The sequence below is a fragment of the Rhipicephalus microplus genome, chromosome 2 (assembly GCF_043290135.1).
Source record: "Rhipicephalus microplus isolate Deutch F79 chromosome 2, USDA_Rmic, whole genome shotgun sequence".
Taxonomy (NCBI): domain Eukaryota; kingdom Metazoa; phylum Arthropoda; class Arachnida; order Ixodida; family Ixodidae; genus Rhipicephalus; species Rhipicephalus microplus.
The window spans coordinates 161,747,903-161,767,938 of NC_134701.1; the positions used below are offsets into that span (position 1 = coordinate 161,747,903).

General features: G+C 45.1%; 1 protein-coding gene across 1 annotated transcript; it reads left to right on the forward strand.

Moving 5' to 3' along the window:
- Positions 1-1,622: 1,622 nt before the first annotated feature.
- LOC119182075 (trypsin-1-like) lies at positions 1,623-18,016 on the forward strand. The gene is made up of 6 exons (XM_075886998.1): positions 1,623-1,791; positions 2,439-2,637; positions 9,265-9,358; positions 11,493-11,676; positions 13,495-13,652; positions 17,810-18,016. The coding sequence occupies exons 1-6, from the start codon at positions 1,728-1,730 to the stop codon at positions 17,975-17,977; spliced, it is 867 nt and encodes a 288-aa protein (XP_075743113.1). The 5' UTR covers positions 1,623-1,727; the 3' UTR covers positions 17,978-18,016.
- The last annotated feature ends 2,020 nt before the right edge of the window (positions 18,017-20,036 follow it).

Sequence of the window (20,036 nt, forward strand, 5' to 3'; positions counted from 1 at the left end):
TCTCACCACTAGTTCATTATTTGGCTTCTTGCGTATCAGTTTGGGTCTTGGCTTTTGACCGCGAAAGCTCTTATGAGATCAAAACTCAGGTCACGCGCTGCGGCATAGTTGTCCACCGCCGCCGCCGCCGTTGGTGTCCGTAACCACTGTCGCACGAAATAAAAAAAAATTATTACCAAGGGCACAGTGAGGCTCAAACCCGGGTCCACTGCTTGTCAGCACGGCATTCTATCCCTGAGCCACGCCGGTGCTTGGATCTTGTTCACAAACTTGCCTTAGGCAGGCTTGATGTCAGGAAAGTAATCGCGTTAATTTAAGTAACAAAGCGCTTTAGAACAGCAAATAAACAACCTGGCGTAAAACATTGCAAATAGCGAAACGAGTGGGTCATCCAATGCACTAACTCATTAGAAAAGCTTGTTTTTGATCACTCATTAAATGTGGCGCATACCCACTTCAGGCATGATTCCTTCTTGTCATCAGCCACTGCATGAACAATAGGCACAAAATTCCTTGCAAGTGTTTAGTGGATACCACGCTTCTCAGAAGAATGACGAAGGATAGCATACCTATAAGGCCAGCCTCCTACACATAAATTATTATTATTAATGCCATAGTTGGTGCCTAGCAAGTGTGCTTGCAGCAGTTGCCCAATGAATGTTCAGAAAGGGCCCTGAAAGGCCGCTATTTTAGCTTTCGCTGTGACTGTGCTGCGCCTTCCGCGCAGGCCTGGCGTTTCTTTTAAAATCTAGACAAATACGAGCTCTTACTATTCTATATGGTCACTGCATGGAAGCTTGCCAACTACTTCTACATCCTGTACAATGAAGTATATTTCATTTTCACTTACGCCATTAGGACTTCGCCATGTTCACTCACGGTTAGCCCTTTTTCTAAAGAATTTATCTGTAGAGTCGATGCCATATTCCACCATTGCATAGTCACCGGTCCGTTTCTTGCCTACTTTGGCATTAAAGTCGCCCATCAGAGAATTGCAACACAATCGAAAGTTGGGCTAGTATAGTTGAATATAGATGGTATAACTGTCGTTTAAGCAAACAAATAAACACAAAGGAGCCCAGATCTTTCCATTTTTTACTTACTGTTCCCGAGTTGCCACGCTTCTGCTTTTTGCCCTCACAAGCATGCGTTGATATTGATTGCCTGCTTATATGTACTTCTCTTTCCAATAAATATTTTAGTTGCGAGAAAGTACTTGTTCTCAGTTTTTTTGTGTTTGTTCGTGTGCTTAAATGACAGTTAGCCGGCCAGAATAGTATACCGTGTCTTAACTTTATTAATGGCTGCCATTCCAAAGATCCACTCTTCATGAAGCGCTCCACATCTGTGCGCAAGGGTTACTAAAAACGCGGGGAATGCGGGAGCACAGTGGCTGCTGTCCCATAGAGGACATTTTATATAGGACCTTCACAACCGCTTTACTGTGCCGTCAGAAGTCGGGATGACAAGAAAGTAAGTAGTGGGGGTTCGCTGACCTAGTCGCCCGCATCAAGTGGACCCACAGACGCAAAACCCCTCCGGTTGCCGTAGTCATATATCTCCCTCCTGTGGAAAACAATAAAACCCCATGGAGCACTGACGAGGAAGGAGCTCTTTCTCGCTTTGCTGAGAGTCGTTCAACGGCCGCCTGTCTGTGTAACTCAAAGCCGAAAATAGAGCGGAGAAGAACAAGCTTTCCAGACTGAACCTGGGAATCCACTCGAACCATGTTCGCGGTAACGACACTTCTGTTTGCGGCGATTACTGGGAGCGTAGCGTGCGCCGAACATAGTGAGTTCACTCTTCTTCACTCAATGGCGTTGTGATTTAGGCTTCACGCTTCATCTAGTTAAGATTCAAGTTCTCTTCCAATGAGATGTTATGTTGTATTGTTACTGATGTCCACTACCTGTGCGAATAATTTTCTCAAAAGCCTTTGAGCTGGTTGCAGAAGTTAATATCTTTCGGATAGTATGTTTAAAAAAGACGCTGTTCAACATCGTACTTGTTTGAGTCCATGTCAGGACGTCATTTTGGTATATATAAGAGCTTGCCTTTGATAACGATGTACTAAATACGCCAGAAAAGTGCGCTGGCGATTAACTCTCAACTGTAACAGCGACTTCTCTATTTCACTAATAAAAGCAGATGAAATTGGCGATATTAAGTTATTGTAGGTGAAAAAGGATCAAGGCTCTCTTCTTTGTTTTGAATTGGGTGGGCGTAGGCTGAGTTGTGTGCAGTGGTTCGCTTTCATGCCACAAACAAAACCAGACAAATTCTTATTCGATTGAGAATCTTCTTTTTTTGACAAATGAATTAGGTTTTTATTTGAATATATTTGCGTTTGTAATGCGCATCTTCTGATGCGCATGAAACGAATATGGTGTGGTTAGTATACCACCAATCGCTTCCAAAAACCTTCATTAACATTACAGGGTGCGGTGTACGTGGCCGCAGTTGCCTCTCTGCGCAGCAGAGGATCGTTGGGGGCGAAAGAGCCGATAAGCTCGAGTTTCCCTGGCAGATATCACTACGCCGTATGGTACCACAGATCAACCTGGACCGGGGACACTCTTGCGGAGGCTCCATCATCAACAGCCGCTACGTCCTCACAGCTGCACACTGCATCACAGGGTGAGAGCCTGATAAATGTTTTTTAAAGACGATAGTCTTTCTTGGGGACCTTTGACGGAAAAATTTTGGTCTGTCTGTCTGTTCGTTTGTCTGTTTGCCCGCCCTAACGATACTCCAAACGGCACTAAACGGCTCAGCCCATCCGCAGTGCCCACCAATATTGCTCAAGGTTTAGCGTTCATAGTTGTGCGACTGTCAATTAAAAAAGCCATTATTGCGCATGTATAAGACACCATAACAACGCGTCAATGTTTTGCATGTCTGCCTTTATACTAGAAAATGCACACACAAGTAACTCTAAGGACTGTAGCGTTTATCGCGCTGCGCTGACAGTGCAACGCGATGCTCAAGAAGGTCTTTCCAACGCTTTGCTACGACGACACGGTGGTGGCACCTGCCCGTCGCTTTGAATTATACACCTTTTCACCTCCAAGACTGGCGCACATCTTTCTCCGCTGTCACGCACACCTTCGTTTTCGAAAATAACTGCCAGATGGTGCTCGGCTATAACGTGCCTAGATGCGCTTGTTCGCCTCCGCTACACGCTCGAGGCACTCTAAGGCCACGTTCACACTGAGCCTTCCGGCCGCCGAAAGTGCTCCGAATCCGGTTCGGCGGCGGCGAGATCCGCCGAAAGGGCCCTCTCCGCGCCGATCGCTCTCGGACCGATTTTTGCGGCGTCTGCCGCCGAATCGGTCACCGCGGACCAATAGGAGCGCTAGTCAAGGAATTTTGAAAAATGGCGGCTAAGCCCTACTCACTTGTTATGTCGCAGTGCACGTAACTGAATGTTGAAACCAACGGGAGTTTAACCTACTCTGTGCCTACTTCGCCTCCGTATTTCGTGAAAAAGGTGACCGAGCTTGCTGTTGGCATGACCGAGCTTGTTGCGGTCTCGCAGAGCAAAACGAACCCACCAACGCCGCTGGCGTCGGTGGTTTTTCTGCTCTTCATGCATTACAAGACAGCCACTTGCCAGCAAAGTAAGCAGTACAGTTTTTTCTTGCTTCTTGCGTACGAGAATCGTCCAAGTATACACCAACGGATAGCGTAGTGGCGTTTGCGAGCCGCGACAACAACCGGGTGACAGCGCATCCATCCCGCGTTAGCCCCGTAGTAGATGGCATATTCGGCGGCGCGGGGCGCATCCAGTGCGAACAACGCTGCGTTTCGGCGGCAGGGGAATTCCGGTCACTGTAGAAAGCGGATGTTTCAGTATGAACTAGGCATAATGCCTAGTTCACACTGAAACATCCGCTTTCTACAGCGACCGAAATTCCCCTGCCGCCGAAACGCAGCATAATGCCTAGTTCACACTGAAACATCCGCTTTCTACAGCGACCGAAATTCCCCTGCCGCCGAAACGCAGCGTCGTTCACACTGGACGCGCCCCGCGCCGCCGAATATGCCATCTACTACGGGGCGAACGCGGGATGGATGCGCTGTCGCCCGGTTGTTGTCGCGGCTCGCAAACGCCACGACGCTATCTGGTGGTGTATACTTCGACGATTCTCGTACGCAAGAAGCAAGAAAAGACAGTACTGCTTACTTTGCTGGCAAGTGGATGTCTTGCAATGCACGAAGAGCAGAAAACCACCGACGCCAGCGGCGTTGGTGGGTTCGTTTTGCTCTGCAAGACCGCAACAAGCTCGGTCACGACAACAGCAAGCTCGATCACCTCTTCCACGAAATACGGAGGTGAAGTAGGCACAGAGTAAGTTAAACTCCCGTTGGTTTCAACATTCAGTTACATGCACTGCGGCATAATAAGTGAGTAGGGCTTGGCCGCCATTTTTCAAAATTCCTTGACTAGCGCTCCTATTGGTCCGCGGTGACCGATTCGGCGGCAGCCGCCGCAAAAATCGGTCCGAGAGCGATCGGCGTGGAGAGGGCCCTTTCGGCGGATCTCACCGCCGCCGAACCGGATTCGGAGCACTTTCGGCGGCCGGAATGCTCAGTGTGAACGCGGCCTAACGGAGCGCCTTCAAAATATCATTCACCGATTTTCTTGCGCAGAACATCAAATAAACGTTTTGTTCACTCTCTCCAGACGCAAGACTGTCGTCTTTCAACGACATTTACAGTGTAACATGTAGATTCGGGCCAATTTTTTTACTTATTTTCATCAATGTTTATCGAGGTGACGCCTACCTATTTTTTAAAGCAAAGTTTGTGGTACCTGCCTTATTTAGAACGACAGAAAGCCTACCGGTCAGAGCATCCAGCTACGTAATAGCCAACTGGAAAACGCTTCCAAACAATTGTAGTCTGATTTTCTGGATGTGAGTGTTCTGAGTGAAGTGCGCGAGTGTGTTGCTTTTCAAAGTTGGCGCTACAATGATCGACAAAGCCGGGCGCGAGCTTGGCGAGCACCGCAAAGAAAAAGAAAAGAAAAACACGATGAAAATGCGACACGTGATAGGTGAACAAGAACAAAAAAGAGAATCCAGAGCCACTGCACCGAAGAAAGAGAAGGAAGAAGAGTCGTGCGGGTGGTTGGAAGAACGTGGCTTGAAGTCATTATAATTTTCATTATAAGGTACCGAGTGGCCAATACCCCTTGGGGGTATAACCCAAAACCTTTAAGCGATAAAACAAAACAAAACGTGGCTAGAATGTGGCGTGCGAGCTCGCCGGTTGCACGTATCCGGGCTTCAAGGCATACACCTAGCTGGTCACGACTAGGTGGACGCCTTGGTGACCTGGTGGCCATTCAACCACCGAGGCTATTGCAGAGTCCCTGGCACAGCCTGTTTCTGGTGTTCGGGCAGAAGAGAGCGCTGCAGATCACGGCATCGTCCACGGGGACGCGAGCTAGCCGTCGCGCTACGAGCCCAAGCTTGCGTACACCCACCACAGCGTCTTCCTCACTGGACTGTTCAAGGACAACACAGCCTGTCCAGGACATGTCTCCTTGCGTGTCCGTGTTCTAATAAGAACCATATGAGGAGCGCCAAGGCCAGCGTCATCGCAGCGTCGCACAGTGGGACCTGACGGATTCATTGTGAAATCTCCTCAAGGGCGTAAAGTTTTCGCCAATGAACCATTAATGAAAAAAAAGTCACAGCTTATCCATGAAGTGAGTGATGACGAGTGGGGCAAAGCGGACGGACGAATGCATGGACGCACGCACGGACACATTGTGTCGAAGAGAATGAACCCGAGACCTCGCAAAACATTGTGCAGTGTCCGTCAATGCAGCAACAAGAAATATTTCGGAAAATTGGTTTCAAGCCTCATTTGCAGCTCCGAGGTGAATGAAACTGATCGCAGTACCACCGAATAGTTTTTTTTTACTTATAGGGCCAGTTGCTGAGAATAAGAAGTACTAGAAACTCGCAATATATAGCCCCTCGAGCTAGGAAGTTGTTGTACACCTTTGAGGTAACGCATACGAGGCGTATAAGTTTTTCTGCATGGCAGCTTACATCACCTCCAGTCACTTAGGACACCAAAGAGATAGAAAAAAAAATCCTCGACACTTTATACCTTGAGGCCAAATATGTAACGCTTCAACAAATGTGCAATTACCAAGACCGTTTCACGTCTGTTTTCCCGGATGGCTCTGCAATGGACGAAAGTTCGACTGCGGCTTTTCATATACCCGAATATAAAGTAGAAAAAGATTTCCGACTTTCTCGAAAGACATCGTCAACAGCAGCGGAGCTTATTGCAATATTACAAACTTCTAAATTCATTGTTGAAAGCCAGCAAAGGCGAAATTAGGTAATATATTCTGACTCCAAAGGAGCGCTGCAAATTATTAAGGATTTTTTATTTTCATATAGATGATAAAATCATATATGAAATATTGAAAACAATTACCATCGGTTGTCTGGACGGCCACAAGATATATTTTCAGAGGATTCCAAGTCACGTAGAAGTGATAGGAAATGAAATTGTTTACAAATTAGCCACTTTAGCACACAAAAAAGTTCACTCGACACCAGCGCCCGTTTATTTCTCAGAGAGCAAGAAGGTTCTTTTTGGAACTGTGCCACAAATTGTGCAAAGATGCTTGGTTTGACGAAAATACAAAGTCGTCACTTTTACATCAAATAGATCCGTCTCTCTAATTTTCACCTAATCTAAAGATCGATAGACTATTCGACACGCTATTGCACCGTCTACGATTATGTGTTTCATACATACCTCACTTTTTATGTCGCATAAAAAGAAGAACGTCCCCGCAGTGCGACCACTGCGATCATGTTGATGCGTCAGAGGAGCATATTCTTTTAGAATGTCCGCAATACGATCAACAACGCGCATAAATGAGGGATCGCTTGAACTGACTTGACAGACGACCATTGACGATTATAAAAGTGCTTGGACTGTGGCAGCATTCGGATAATCAAAGGCGCGCAGTGAGCGCCCTCCGTGATTTTTCAATGAACACAAATCTAATGAACTTTTCATATCATACCTTACCGCTATCTGTACGGACTCTATCCTTAATGTGATCATGGTATATTAACAGGATTATGACCATACCATACTGTGCTTATTCATTCATTATATGCCCTACAATGTATGTAGTATTGTACATATTGTCTTTTATTAGTTTTATCTTATTTCATTCCTAATTTAGCTTTTTGGTGTTTTTATTGTACATTACTGTTACGATGTTGGGATAGCTGGCTCTAACGTAGCCTACCTTCCCACGTTCCACCAAATATAAATAAAGAAAACTACAGCGGAACAGCGGAAAAGAAAACAACAACAACAACAACAACAACAACAACAACAACAACAACAACAACAACAACAACAACAAGAGATGTGAGCTAACGTCCACAGCAGCATCAGCGCCCTGTTTTACCAATAAGCACTGAACAAGCTATCGCTTTAAAGGAAAGCACTTTGCTGAAGTGTTTCCACACTGACCACTTTCGATTTATAAAATGGAACGTGTCGGCACTCTCACGTTCTGCGTGCTTAGAAACAACAGTGCTTCGTGTCACAATTTCATCGTGGCGGCCACCAGTAACTTATGCTAATATTTTCTCGTGTGGTGTATCTATTGCCATGCTTCATGAATAGCTACACGTACCCATCGTACACCTCATTATGCATGGTCCTGTTCTACATCATCGTCGAAAGAACACCATTTTTTTACATCCCGACCCAAAAGCAGTACAGAAGGACTTACTCGAACACCCTTATCATAAAATAAATGGTAGAGAAGAAACTGTAGAAAGCTTAAGCAGTCCAGTACAACCGGTTTGCTATCCTACACGAGGGAAAGGGAGACTGAAGGACGAAGAGGAAAAGGACAGAGAGATAGCTCATCAAACAGCACGTGCACAAGCACTTATAGTCAGTAAGACCATCAATTGGTGTGGAAACGCGACATCACTATCACAACCACTGGTCCGGGTCCTTCTTTTTTTCTTTTTTTTAATTTCTGCAGTTCTTTAGTCACCTTCATCTGCAATGTCCTCTGTTGACGACATGCTAGAACAGATTCAACAGACATTGATCTATTATCCAGGCGCGCTATAAAGAAAACTAGTGATTGTATCGGCACATTACAGACCGGACAGTCACGCATTATGTGGCGTAGCGTCTCTTCACATTTATACGCATCACAGAGAGCGTCGACGGTCATTTTAATGTGAAAGGAATGTGATTTCATAAATAACACCCCTAAAAATAGATGATAAGGCAGTGTGGCCGCTTTTTTGTTGTTGTTGTTTCGAAGGTCCGCCCCTCGGCATAATAAATTTTGATTCAAAAATACACAGGCAGGTTTGCATCATGTAGCACTTAGCATATACTAATATATCAAAGAGCGAAGGCGGTGTTAATGACTGTTCAACTAGGTCTGGCTGCTTGCGGGCCACTTCAGAAAAAGCGTGATCACCTGTGCAAGCCCTCGAAGACTGCCGGCCGTGTCAGACCTTGAAAGTGGTAGCGTATCTTCATGTGTGCCGTCAAGAGCAGCCCGAGTGGCATTATCGGTGTGTTCGTTTCCTATGATGCTGCAGTGACTTGGAAGCCACTGAAACTTCCCGTCGTGCCCTTCCTCATGTGATATGTGAAGAAGATGTCTCCCCCCCCCCTTCTCCTCATCATTGAATTCCAGTCCACCTTATTACTACTAATAAAGAACTAATCTATGTATCTCCTCTCCTATCAGAGTAATATATATATATATATATATATATATATATATATATATATATATATATATATATATATATATATATATATATATATATATATATATATATTCTTCCGCATCGCGCATGTGGTGCCTGTGTTACAGTTCAAACGAAGATATAAAAGTGGAGGGCATCGGAGCCCCTTTGAAGCCCGTGAGACGATTGTACAGACAGTGCCTTTGATTTGAAAGTCCTTACTACTGTGGGAGTCGTAACAGTGGGACGGAGGCTATATGTTTTGTGTCAGTCAAGCAGTAACGATCCTTCACCTTCCGGGCCAAGCTACGTATAGCGCATATAGCGCATCATATTCAGATGGATTGATTTACTATACTTTCATGTCTTGTTTTTTAGAGAAGTCATATGTCGAGGAATCTGTCGAGCATCTGAGCAACGAGAACGAAGTGCACCAACAAAGCTTTCTTTCAAGCTGCTTAAATGAATGCATTCTATTATGCAGGCAAATCACGTTCCCGACAGACTTTTTCGTTGTCGTGGGAGAGGAAGACATTACCAGGAGGGAGAGCACCGACGACGTAATCCAAGTGCTAAAGGTGCGCAGCGTACGGCGTGCAACATTTACGCCTAGATTGTGTATCTGGTATCATTTTTTTTACTGTTACATCAAAAGCGTCATAGAAAATACTAGGGTTAATATGAAAACAAGAGCATAGTGTACTTTAGCATCATATATGTCAGTATTACAACAAGTGAAACCATTACAGACAAAGAAATGTGCAGGCTTTTATTTCAAATTGCATAACAAGTATTAGTACCACACAGTAGCGATTCCCGATTTGTTTGTGTATTGGTTAAATGATCAAAATGGTTGATTGGGCGAGTTGGTGATACATGACTAATTATGAAATGGAAGCGCACAACGTAGAAGCAGACGGAAAGACAGGGACAAGCGCTAACTACCAACTGAAAGTTTATTCGGAAAAAATATGAAATATATACTAAAAGATGATACAGTGTCAAGGCACATACGATAACACCAAAGCATAGACCAAAAATGGCAACACCGATAGAATATCTTAGTGCGTCAGCCCTACCTTACCATCGCTTACTGTGCTTTACATTGATTAGTTAACTTCTACGGCATCTGCTAATGTTTAAAAACGCTAGCTCCTTATCGGACAAAGCGATTGATGGTTTGCTGACGCAAGCCCCGTGTTCCGCTATGTGTGCTGCTTCAATTATAAGCCTTGTGCGCTCATCTTTGTGCTTTTGGAGAACTACTGTCTTATCAAATGACGTGACAACAGGACCCACGAAAAAGAAAGAGAAAGAGTAGCTGTTGTCCCTTACATGCATCAGGTTACCCACCGCCTGAAAAAGGTGGGGCAGCGCATGGGAGTGCGTGTAGTTTCCTCTGCACCACACAAGCTTTCTCAGCTGGCTAGACTGACATGTGGCGCTAGACACAGGGAACAGCGGTGTAAAACAAAGCACAGGAACCGTTTTGTCAACTGCATTAGTGACGTAGTTTACATGATCATACTTTCGTGCGGTGCCTGTTATATTGGGCAAACTGGAAGATGCCTCAACGACAGGTTGCGTGAGCATGCGTGCAATGTTCGTAGCGGCAATGATGGTTATCTTGCCCAGCATGTCACTAGATGTGGCTGTGAAGTACAATTTGATAAGACAGTAGTTCTCCAAAAGCACAAAGATGAGCGCACAAGGCTTATAATTGAAGCAGCACACATAGCGGAACACGGGGCTTGCGTCAGCAAACCATCAATCGCTTTGTCCGATAAGGAGCTAGCGTTTTTAAACATTAGCAGATGCCGTAGAAGTTAACTAATCAATGTAAAGCACAGTAAGCGATGGTAAGGTAGGGCTGACGCACTAAGATATTCTATCGGTGTTGCCATTTTTGGTCTATGCTTTGGTGTTATCGTATGTGCCTTGACACTGTATCATCTTTTAGTATATATTTCATATTTTTTCCGAATAAACTTTCAGTTGGTAGTTAGCGCTTGTCCCTGTCTTTCCGTCTGCTTCTACGTTGTGCGCTTCCATTTCATAGTTAAATGATGTTGAAGATATCGTGGAGGCATGGGTTCCTCGGACTTCACTATTTTACTATTCACTATTTAGCCGAAAAGCGCTAAGGAGTAAACTTTTCTATACCACGTACGAAATTGTCATTGCAAGTGAGGCAGTATAAAGAGTGTTGATTTTACAACAACGAACCGAAAATTATCCCGTGTGGTTCAGTTCAAGCGTTCATCAGTTATTTTTTTTTTTCAAAAGCCTTACACCTGTGATGATGTCGCGTCATAGTCAAAGGGGAAGCATATACAAGCTATCTGGTAACATTTACCATATTCTTCACAACTTAAAATTTGGTAATTTTTGTTAGAACTTGTCTTACTATGTATTCACCTAAATCATTGTACTGTCTCTCGCCCGATTGATGGCCCCATACCTCCATCGTAGGCTATGCTCAGGCTCTGCGGGACTGGGCAACTTACCAGCTTCTATTCACAGGCTCATATCATGAATAGATTGTGCATGCGTGTATTTGAGGGCGTGCAGGAACAGCTGAAGCTCGCAGCGAAAATCTGATGGTATGGGCCACTGGCAATCGCGGTCCTTCTCCAGAGAGCGACATTCGCGACTACAGAAGTGCCTAGGAGGCACCTAACCAGATTGTTGTATACGGTCCCGTGCACGCAGGTCACCAAGCACCCGCAGTGGGACAGAAACACGCTGAACTATGACTACGCTCTTCTGGAGCTGAGCACTCCCCTGGATTTCGAAGGGCGGCACAAGCACTTGATGCCCATCTGCCTGCCCGAGAAGGATCAGGACTTCGAGGGACAAAACTGCACCATCAGCGGATGGGGACTCACCAGGGACAGTCAGTATATTTTCGTGCTTTGTACACACAACTATCAATCGAGACCACGTATAGCGGCCCAGATGCCAACCATTCAACGCGCCCAATTTGGGTAAGATCATAGATATGACAAAGTACGGTAGAAGACGTGGATCAAGCGAACTTCATCATCATCCTCGTCATCATTATCATCATGATAAAAAACAACATCATCGTCATCATCAGCCTGACTACGTCCACTGCAGGACAAAGGCCTCTCATGTGTAAGAGAACTTTAAAAAAACATTAAAAAGAAACACGATTTTTCACGCAATAAAAAGCACTATCTTAAAATGCTGATAACGCCACTGGTACCACGAGACGACACTTGGTAAGAGAGAAAGCGTGTGAAAATAAATACAGGTGGGACGCCACCTCGAAATTCCCCCGCCAAATATCGTTGCGTCGAAGTGTAAAGTTATTTGAAGGCGTATACTAGGTCCTACGTAGCTTCTAACTGATAAAACTGAACCATATTACCATCTGTGGGTGCCATTCCATAGCATACGATGTTTCAGAGTATTTAATCCAGTAGATCTCGCGAAAGTACGAGAAATACATTTTGAACTTTGTTACGTCAGGTATGGAGATCTAGGCGCGCGAAATTTCAAAGCGAATCTTCAAGCTTTATTTTATCCGCTAATAATGAACTTATGATAGTGAGACTTGAGGCATGAGAGTCTTCAGAGGGCAGTTTATCAATGTGAACCAATTCATTACTGCTCTTTAATGTCCTTGTAATAGTATTGCCCCACTAGATTGCCTAAGCCAGCTTCACAATCAGTTGTGAGCAAGACATCGACGTGTGCACGAATAAATTCAAGTCATCTTGGTTAGTGTATTGGCCCCTTAATATTACTTTTTATGCGCAATGCGTGTACGCTTTTTTATATTTTCGCGTTTTTCAATCTCGGTACATGAAGTACAGCTCCTGTGTTCAACGGAATGCGAGGAGAGGAAACATGCTCTGGTGCCGTCCTAGAAGATGACGTTGTACTGCTGAATACGATATTGTCGATTCGATTCCTGGTCAGAGGAGGACCGCGGTTTTGTGAGGGCAATTTAGAAAAAATATTCTCATGTATAGGCTTTTTTATACTGGTTAAGAACACCAAGTAGTCAGAACAAATCCGGAACTTTCCAGCTACTTCAGCGACTGTCATATCCCAGTACCATTGTGAATGATGTCAAACTCGCCACTGTGTAAGCCGTGATCAGTGCAGAAAACAATCGGGGCTAAACAATCTGGGTTCTGAGGCTTCTTTGATCAGCTAGAATGCTACTGTTAGAAGATTTCATCCCGTGTCTAATACGACGAAGCCTATAGAATAACAACGCGAATGTTGATTTCGAGTGCTGCGCCACACGGATGAAAACGTCACACATCTGAAAGACAGGCCCACCTCTAAACTCACCCAAGTCTATTATTTTAATATTAAGTTTCGTCCACTACAGCTGATGCAGGCTACGTCACCAAAAAATGAAGTGTGTGATTTGAAAATGGACATACAGAAAGGCGCACCATGCTCGTAGATGTGTATGTTTCTATTTAGACAGTGTTTCATACCAAGACCCGAGAAGCTGCTTTTTTCTTGATAGATAGATAGATAGATAGATAGATAGATAGATAGATAGATAGATAGATAGATAGATAGATAGATAGATAGATAGATAGATAGATAGATAGATAGATAGATAGATAGATAGATAGATAGATAGATAGATAGATAGATAGATAGATAGATAGATAGATAGATAGATAGATAGATAGATCTCAACTCCGATCCTCCCCACACATAGGAACGGAAGGAGGCAGGGTCCCGGCCAAATTACAGAAGGCTGACGTGCCCGTGCTGAAGCATTCAACTTGCCGTGAGTTCTACGCGGGCTTCAATCGGGTCCAGGAGGATACCATGATCTGCGCTGGACTCGAGGAAGGAGGCCGCTCCGTGTGCCAGGTATGATCTGCTGTTATGTTAGCTATTTATTGGCTCTGACCGATTCTTCATAAGAGATCCGCCATAAGAGATCTATCTCGCTGTAATACCTGTGCCTACTTCCAGGCTTCTTGGTCGATGACAACTGCTGCTACGACTGTCTTGCGCGAGGAGTTGAGCCTTGTGTGTCAGTTCATATGGTGATTCGCAATGCCAGCACCAGGTAGCCCCTGTCACGTGAATACAGGAGAGACCTTAGAACGTAAAGAGAACGTAAAGCGAAGGGGCGCGAAAAGCGTATTGTATTGAGCAAAATTTGAGCCCTGACCTGTTTGCGGAGACTGACGGACAGTGGCCAAGTTAAACTGTTACCGTCAGTGATTTTCCGCAATTACGGCGGTGAAAGGAAAGACAGTTCTACCTCTGCACAGACCTTTCAAACAAATGTACTAGCATAGGGCACCAGATAATGAAGACAACGAAGGTGTAGAAGGCACTACCTATACTGGTTAAGATACGTTGTAGTAATTGTGATATAGGCGGGAAAAATGTTTTTTTTTCTAAAAGTGACAGTTTTTGACAATTTTAACACCTGCCACCTTCGGATCTACAGGTTGCAGGCTCGGTGCCTAACAGTGACAAGTTGTCTTTTCGTCCATCACTTGACCTTCTTCACATCTATACGCACTTACTGCGGTACACTTACAACGATAGAGTTAACAATCCCTACACCTTCCCTGGTTTCATTATCTGGCCGCTTTATTGAAGTTGTTTCAGATAACGAAACAAGCTCTGAAAAATTCTTCATTCTGTCAAGCATGTTGATTTGGAACGCTGAACCACACATGTGGTACATCAGGAGAACACAGCTCCTCCTGTAAGCTGATGTGGTCCAACTTGTTTAATAGCAAAGGAGCACTGCAACACATTTCTAAGGAGCCATAGAATGACTTCACTAAATTTTCCAGAATCTTACTGCCCAATATGGCGACTCCGAAACCCATCCATAAAATATTGCGGATATGGTTCCGGTGCGACCATATTCGGCTGCTAACCTTGCTGCATTGTGCTTACGTTGGACGTTCACACATAATAGCTGTGCTTCTGCACTCAACGTTTATTGACCTTAATATTCACGCCGCAATATGGAAAAATTAATAATAAAGATACGCTCATTTAATTACCAACCTTTGGTGGCGGCACCCATATGCGCTAAGTAGGATGGTCTATGCGAGAAATGTCTCGCAGGCGGATGACAGAATGTAAGATTTAGTTCGAAAGTTGTGATGATGGACCACAAAAGCAAACAGTTTTAACGCTGCAGTTCGCCACCGCAGCTACCGATGTCCGTAACTGCTAACGCACGAATAGAAAAAAAAAATAAGAGAGCTAGTAGAACTTGCTGTTGGGCTAGTTGGTGCATGTCTTGATTAAATAAAAAAGCTATTTATACGGTCAAATGGGGATTGAACCCCCACCCTCTGCGTGGTGCTTAGGTGGTCTACCACAGAACCATGCTTTATTTTTGCCTTTATTATTTATTCTCAGATATTATTTACGCCAACAATGACATAGAGGTAATAATAAGTCTCAGTCTTAGTGAACAGTGTTATTCCTTCGCAAAAAGAACCTTTTGCAGCAATCACGTCGGGCAAGCAATCGTGTTAACATCTGGTGTAGTGTTGTAGAGAAGTAAAATTTTACAACTGGAATTGTACAGAAAAAAACTGGTGAACGATTTAGAGTACTTGGTACTCTACTATGGGAGAGCACTAGGCCGTCCCATGGGCCTCTTATACCAAAAATTGCCCTACACATGAAAAAAAATTGACTACAACTGGAATTGCGCAACAAGCAGGACGTTGTATTCTTCCAACCCATTACAAAGGATTCAGCCATAACTCTTTATATCCATCAGCCGCAGCAGAAAGTGCACACTTTCTAGTGTGCACTTTCTAGTATAGCGAGTACCACGGTTCATCGCAATCACTTGAAAAAAAAATGATGTCATTATCGCGCATTAGCTAATTACACAGAACCTGCAACATTTTAACAACCGCGGCTTCTGGGTAATGCATACGACGCCATGTCTGGAAGGCGCTGATAATCTCTGAGGCATGGTCTGTTACCTGTGTATGTCATTTAAATGGGGCGCATACCGTTCGCATAGACGCTATTTAATGTTTATATTTCAGGAGCACGGAAGCTCGGCCGAATTGATATCGTTCTAAACTGAAATACGGTGCCATCCAGTTTAAATATTCGAACCCCTCAGTTCTCAGTTTATAACGAGCCAAAATCAACTCGCCCACCTTCTTACGTTACCATGTGTGTGTGACGTGACGGAGTAAATACACAGCGCCAAAACAGGGACAACCCTGTTTCTCGTCGTCTGTCCCTGTTTTCGGGTCTCTGTATTTATCCCGTAAAGATTACAAGAAATATGGGCGGTCACCAGCAGTACAACTTCGTCGATGTTGCTATTTAATGGTGAGCACATATGGAAACTAAAACATTGTACATGACACATTGGATTCGGGGGTCCAATCCTAAGGCGCTTTCGTGCGTCTTACGGCGATACACACTCATTGGATCTTGGATCGTTGATTTCATCAACCTGAAGGCCTTAGGCGTCTCATCAGTAAACAAATTCCGCGCCAGGTGTTGACAGCAAGAAATGTAATGAATTTATGTCATGGTACCACCTATGACGATCCCAGAGATGGGCAATACCACTTGAAGTGTGGAAAGCTTCCGCAAGGGGGAAGGGTATAATGGTAACACCTAACAACGTTCATATAATTTAATGGATGTTTTAAGAGGGCATGGGCTTTCATCGTCACCTTCCGTAGTGCACGTTGCCTATGATTTTTTGTTGATAATGTAACTACAGAAGAAATATATAATTGAAGCGGCTACGATACCTCACTTCATTATCAGTACCTGACGTCTTCTGTTTTTGTGCGAGTGTCCGTGGTCGCAAGAGCAAGCAAGTTTACGTCACATCTGGTACGTGACCAATAGGGATGAAAAAAGCCACCGCATCTTCCCACGGGGAGAACTCGAGTAAATGCGTCGCAGAGTGGTGTAGCTATCGCGTGAATGTTGCGTAATTGAATCTGCTATGTGAATGTCTAAGTGTTACTTCGTTTTTATTATTGTTACTTATTGAATGAAGCAGAAGTGTTGCCTTTACCGAATGGTGCGACGCTGATGTTGCGTTCTGCCCCACTTCTGATTGAACGCACTGTCACTTCCGTCGCATCTACTCGAGTGATGCAAGGCGTCAAGTTAAGTGAAAGTAGAGTAAAGACGCTTTTGACTGAATTCCAAATGATATGCAAGGTATCCAGTATATCCAAGGCGACCAACGAGGTAGTTTTGCCCCCCCCCCCCCCCCTCGCAAAAGAGTTGGTTTGTCACTGCTCGCGAGGTAGTTCGCGCTGTTCGATGTTCGTCATCCTCATGAGGCTGTGATGCTCTTCCCATTCATGACATATTGACATCCGTGCACGGCCGCACATGGACTCACTTGTTTGCCCAGCCGCGCCAAGTCTTCGATGTTTCTGTTGCACTTCTGCTTCGCATTGTTTCGCAGCTTCGAGATTCGCTTGATGGCATTGCCATTTACGTTCCGCTTCGCGAGGTCGGAGTTGTGGACCTGCTTGCCTTGCCGTGTACGTTCACCGTCCCGAGCCGTCTTCTGCTCATCGGGGCTGCTTACGTTAATGCTTTCAAAGCTTGAGTTGCTGTTGCAGCTTACGTTACCGATGCCGCTACAACTGGCGCCAAAGTTCACGTTCATAGTGCCGTTGCGAAGCAGAGAGGAACCAGAATGAGTGCACAGCTATGGCGGAGAGAAACGGAAGGGGAGGCATCGCTCCCACCACCTTCCCACCTAAAAAAAGTGCGTCGCGTAAAGAAGACACTTTGCGAGGAGCTGCGTCCACTACTGGTACAAAAACCATGATTCGTTACTTCAAAAGTTATAGAGAAGGCTCCATGGCGGAGCGAGGGCCCTATTGAGGTGACCCACAAGTCACTGTTCAACCTGAGAAAGCCGTCGGAACTCGATGCCTTGCTGTTCAGGTGTCGACACGTACACGCGACCCTCTGCGTTATAAACGCGTGGCTGCTACTCCAGCACACACACAACCAATGCTTTCCTACTCGTGCAGGGCGACTCCGGGGGACCGCTGCAGTGTCCTCGAGCCGACGGTCGCTACGTGCTCGCCGGTCTCACGTCCTGGGGAATCAAGTGTGCTGCCCCCAGAATGCCGGGTGTCTTCGCACGGGTCGCCACGCGCCTTGACTGGATACGAAGCGTGGTTGGAGAGACGCCCTGATTCCTTCAATAAAGCTACACTGACTTGCATTCGTTTTAATGCGATTGTGTGTATATAGTGCGTGTATTTGTGCGGCTCTGCGTGTGTGTGTGCGCGTGCTAACACAGGTATACTCACACACACGCAAGTGTACGCCTCGTGCCTCTGTGTGTGTGTGTGTGTGTGTGTGTGTAAAAGAGACAGCTTCCGGCGCGCGGGAGTTGTCTGTATTTGCAGCCAACGTTAACCGAATAGGTGGATAGCAGAATGGAGCGTCGTCTGCTACGGTACTTCCGGTTCAAGGTTGATTGATTGATATGTGGGGTTTAACGTCCCGAAACCATCATATGATTATGAGAGACGCCGTAGTGGAGGGCTCCGGAATTTCGACCACCTGGGGTTCTTTACGTGCACCCAAATCTGAGCACACGGGCCTACAACATTTTCGCCTGCATTCGAAATGCAGTTGCCGCAGCCGGGATACGATCCCGCGACCTTCGGTTCAGCAGCCGAGGACCAGTAGACCACCGCGGTGGGGCTCCGGTTCAAGGCCTATCTTTTCACTGCACCAAGGCACCTACTGCGTAGCGTAATCAGGGAGGAAACACGTGAAATTCCGAGACGCGTTTGTTTGCGCTTGTTCAGTAATTAGGTTTTTCTCCTGCTTTTTTGTGTGTGAATGGATTGGCCATATTTTGCGCATTTCAGAGAACGAAGTAGGAAGTGGAAATGGGTAAACACGAATAACTGTAAAAGACACGTTTCGAACGCAGCATGCGATTATGCTTTAGAACAAGCAATAATATTTTCAAGAACCACATCGATTCAGTGTTTTCGAGGAAGAACGGTGATCACTTGAAAATCACTCACACTTATGGGCACATGTTGGGATGGTCAACATACGTTCGATGACAACAGAAGTACGCGTACTCTGTCCGATTTATGCAAACTGCTTTGATGGCACTCGACCAAAAACCGATTTATGGCACTCAAGCAAAAAATGAGGCAATAAACCATTTAGCCTAATGCCACATGCGTCGTAAACTAAATTAATAGTTCACATTGACACATGTTAAGTAACGACTATTCGTAAAAAAAGAACTATATTGAGTTTGTGGTTATTTGGCCTCTCCTCACCTAATCCCGCTTCAATCGTCGGTAGGCGTTGATGCCTGGGGTAGGCGTTGATGCCAGGGGTTTTGGACACTTTTCGTTCCAAGTTTCATTACCTATATAATTTGACCATACCATTCCTTGATTTGATATGTGGGGTTTAACGTTCCAAAACCACGAAATCATTATGAGAGACGTCGTAGTGGAGGGCTCCGGAAATTTCGACCACCTGGGGTTCTTTAACGTGCATCCAAATCTGAGCACAGGGGCCTACAACATTTCCGCCACCATCGAAAATGCAGCCACCGCGGCTGGCATTCGATCCCGTGACCTGCGGGTCAGAAGCCGAGTACCTTAGCCACTAGACCACCACGGCAGGGTATCTAGATTTTTAAAGCGAACAAAAATATCAGCAAACCGGTGTTTTCCTATTAATATTGCCCAATGTTCAAGTTGCGCATGGCGACACAATTTTCTTCAGCTCTGCGTCATTCTATTTTCTGTTCTTTAAGGGACAATCTATGTACCGAAGAGCCAGACATTACTTGACAAGAATATTTCGTTGTAGTCATAGAGTTTCCTAAAATTACAAAGAGGGGACTCTGTCGCTGGAATCGTTCAGCGACCACGGCAATGATGGGGAGTACACACATTTGCCTAGTCTTCGTACTTGTGGGTGAGAAATCACACTTTTGGCTTCGTTTATTATTGCTGTGTTTCGGTTTTGTTTTGAAAAAGAATTCAACCGTTTTGAGCTTCATGACCCAATTTGGAAAGCTAAGTCTAAAAGAATAAGGTGGTGAAGCGCAACCGCTTAACATTTGCTGATTTTTTGTTTCGTGAGAAAACACCTCCAAGTCACACGAGCACACACGGAGCCAAAAGCAGGCCAGAAGTACGAAGATTAGACAAATGTGTGTACTACCCATCATTCTCATCCTCGCTGAAGCGCCATGCGTTGCAGCTC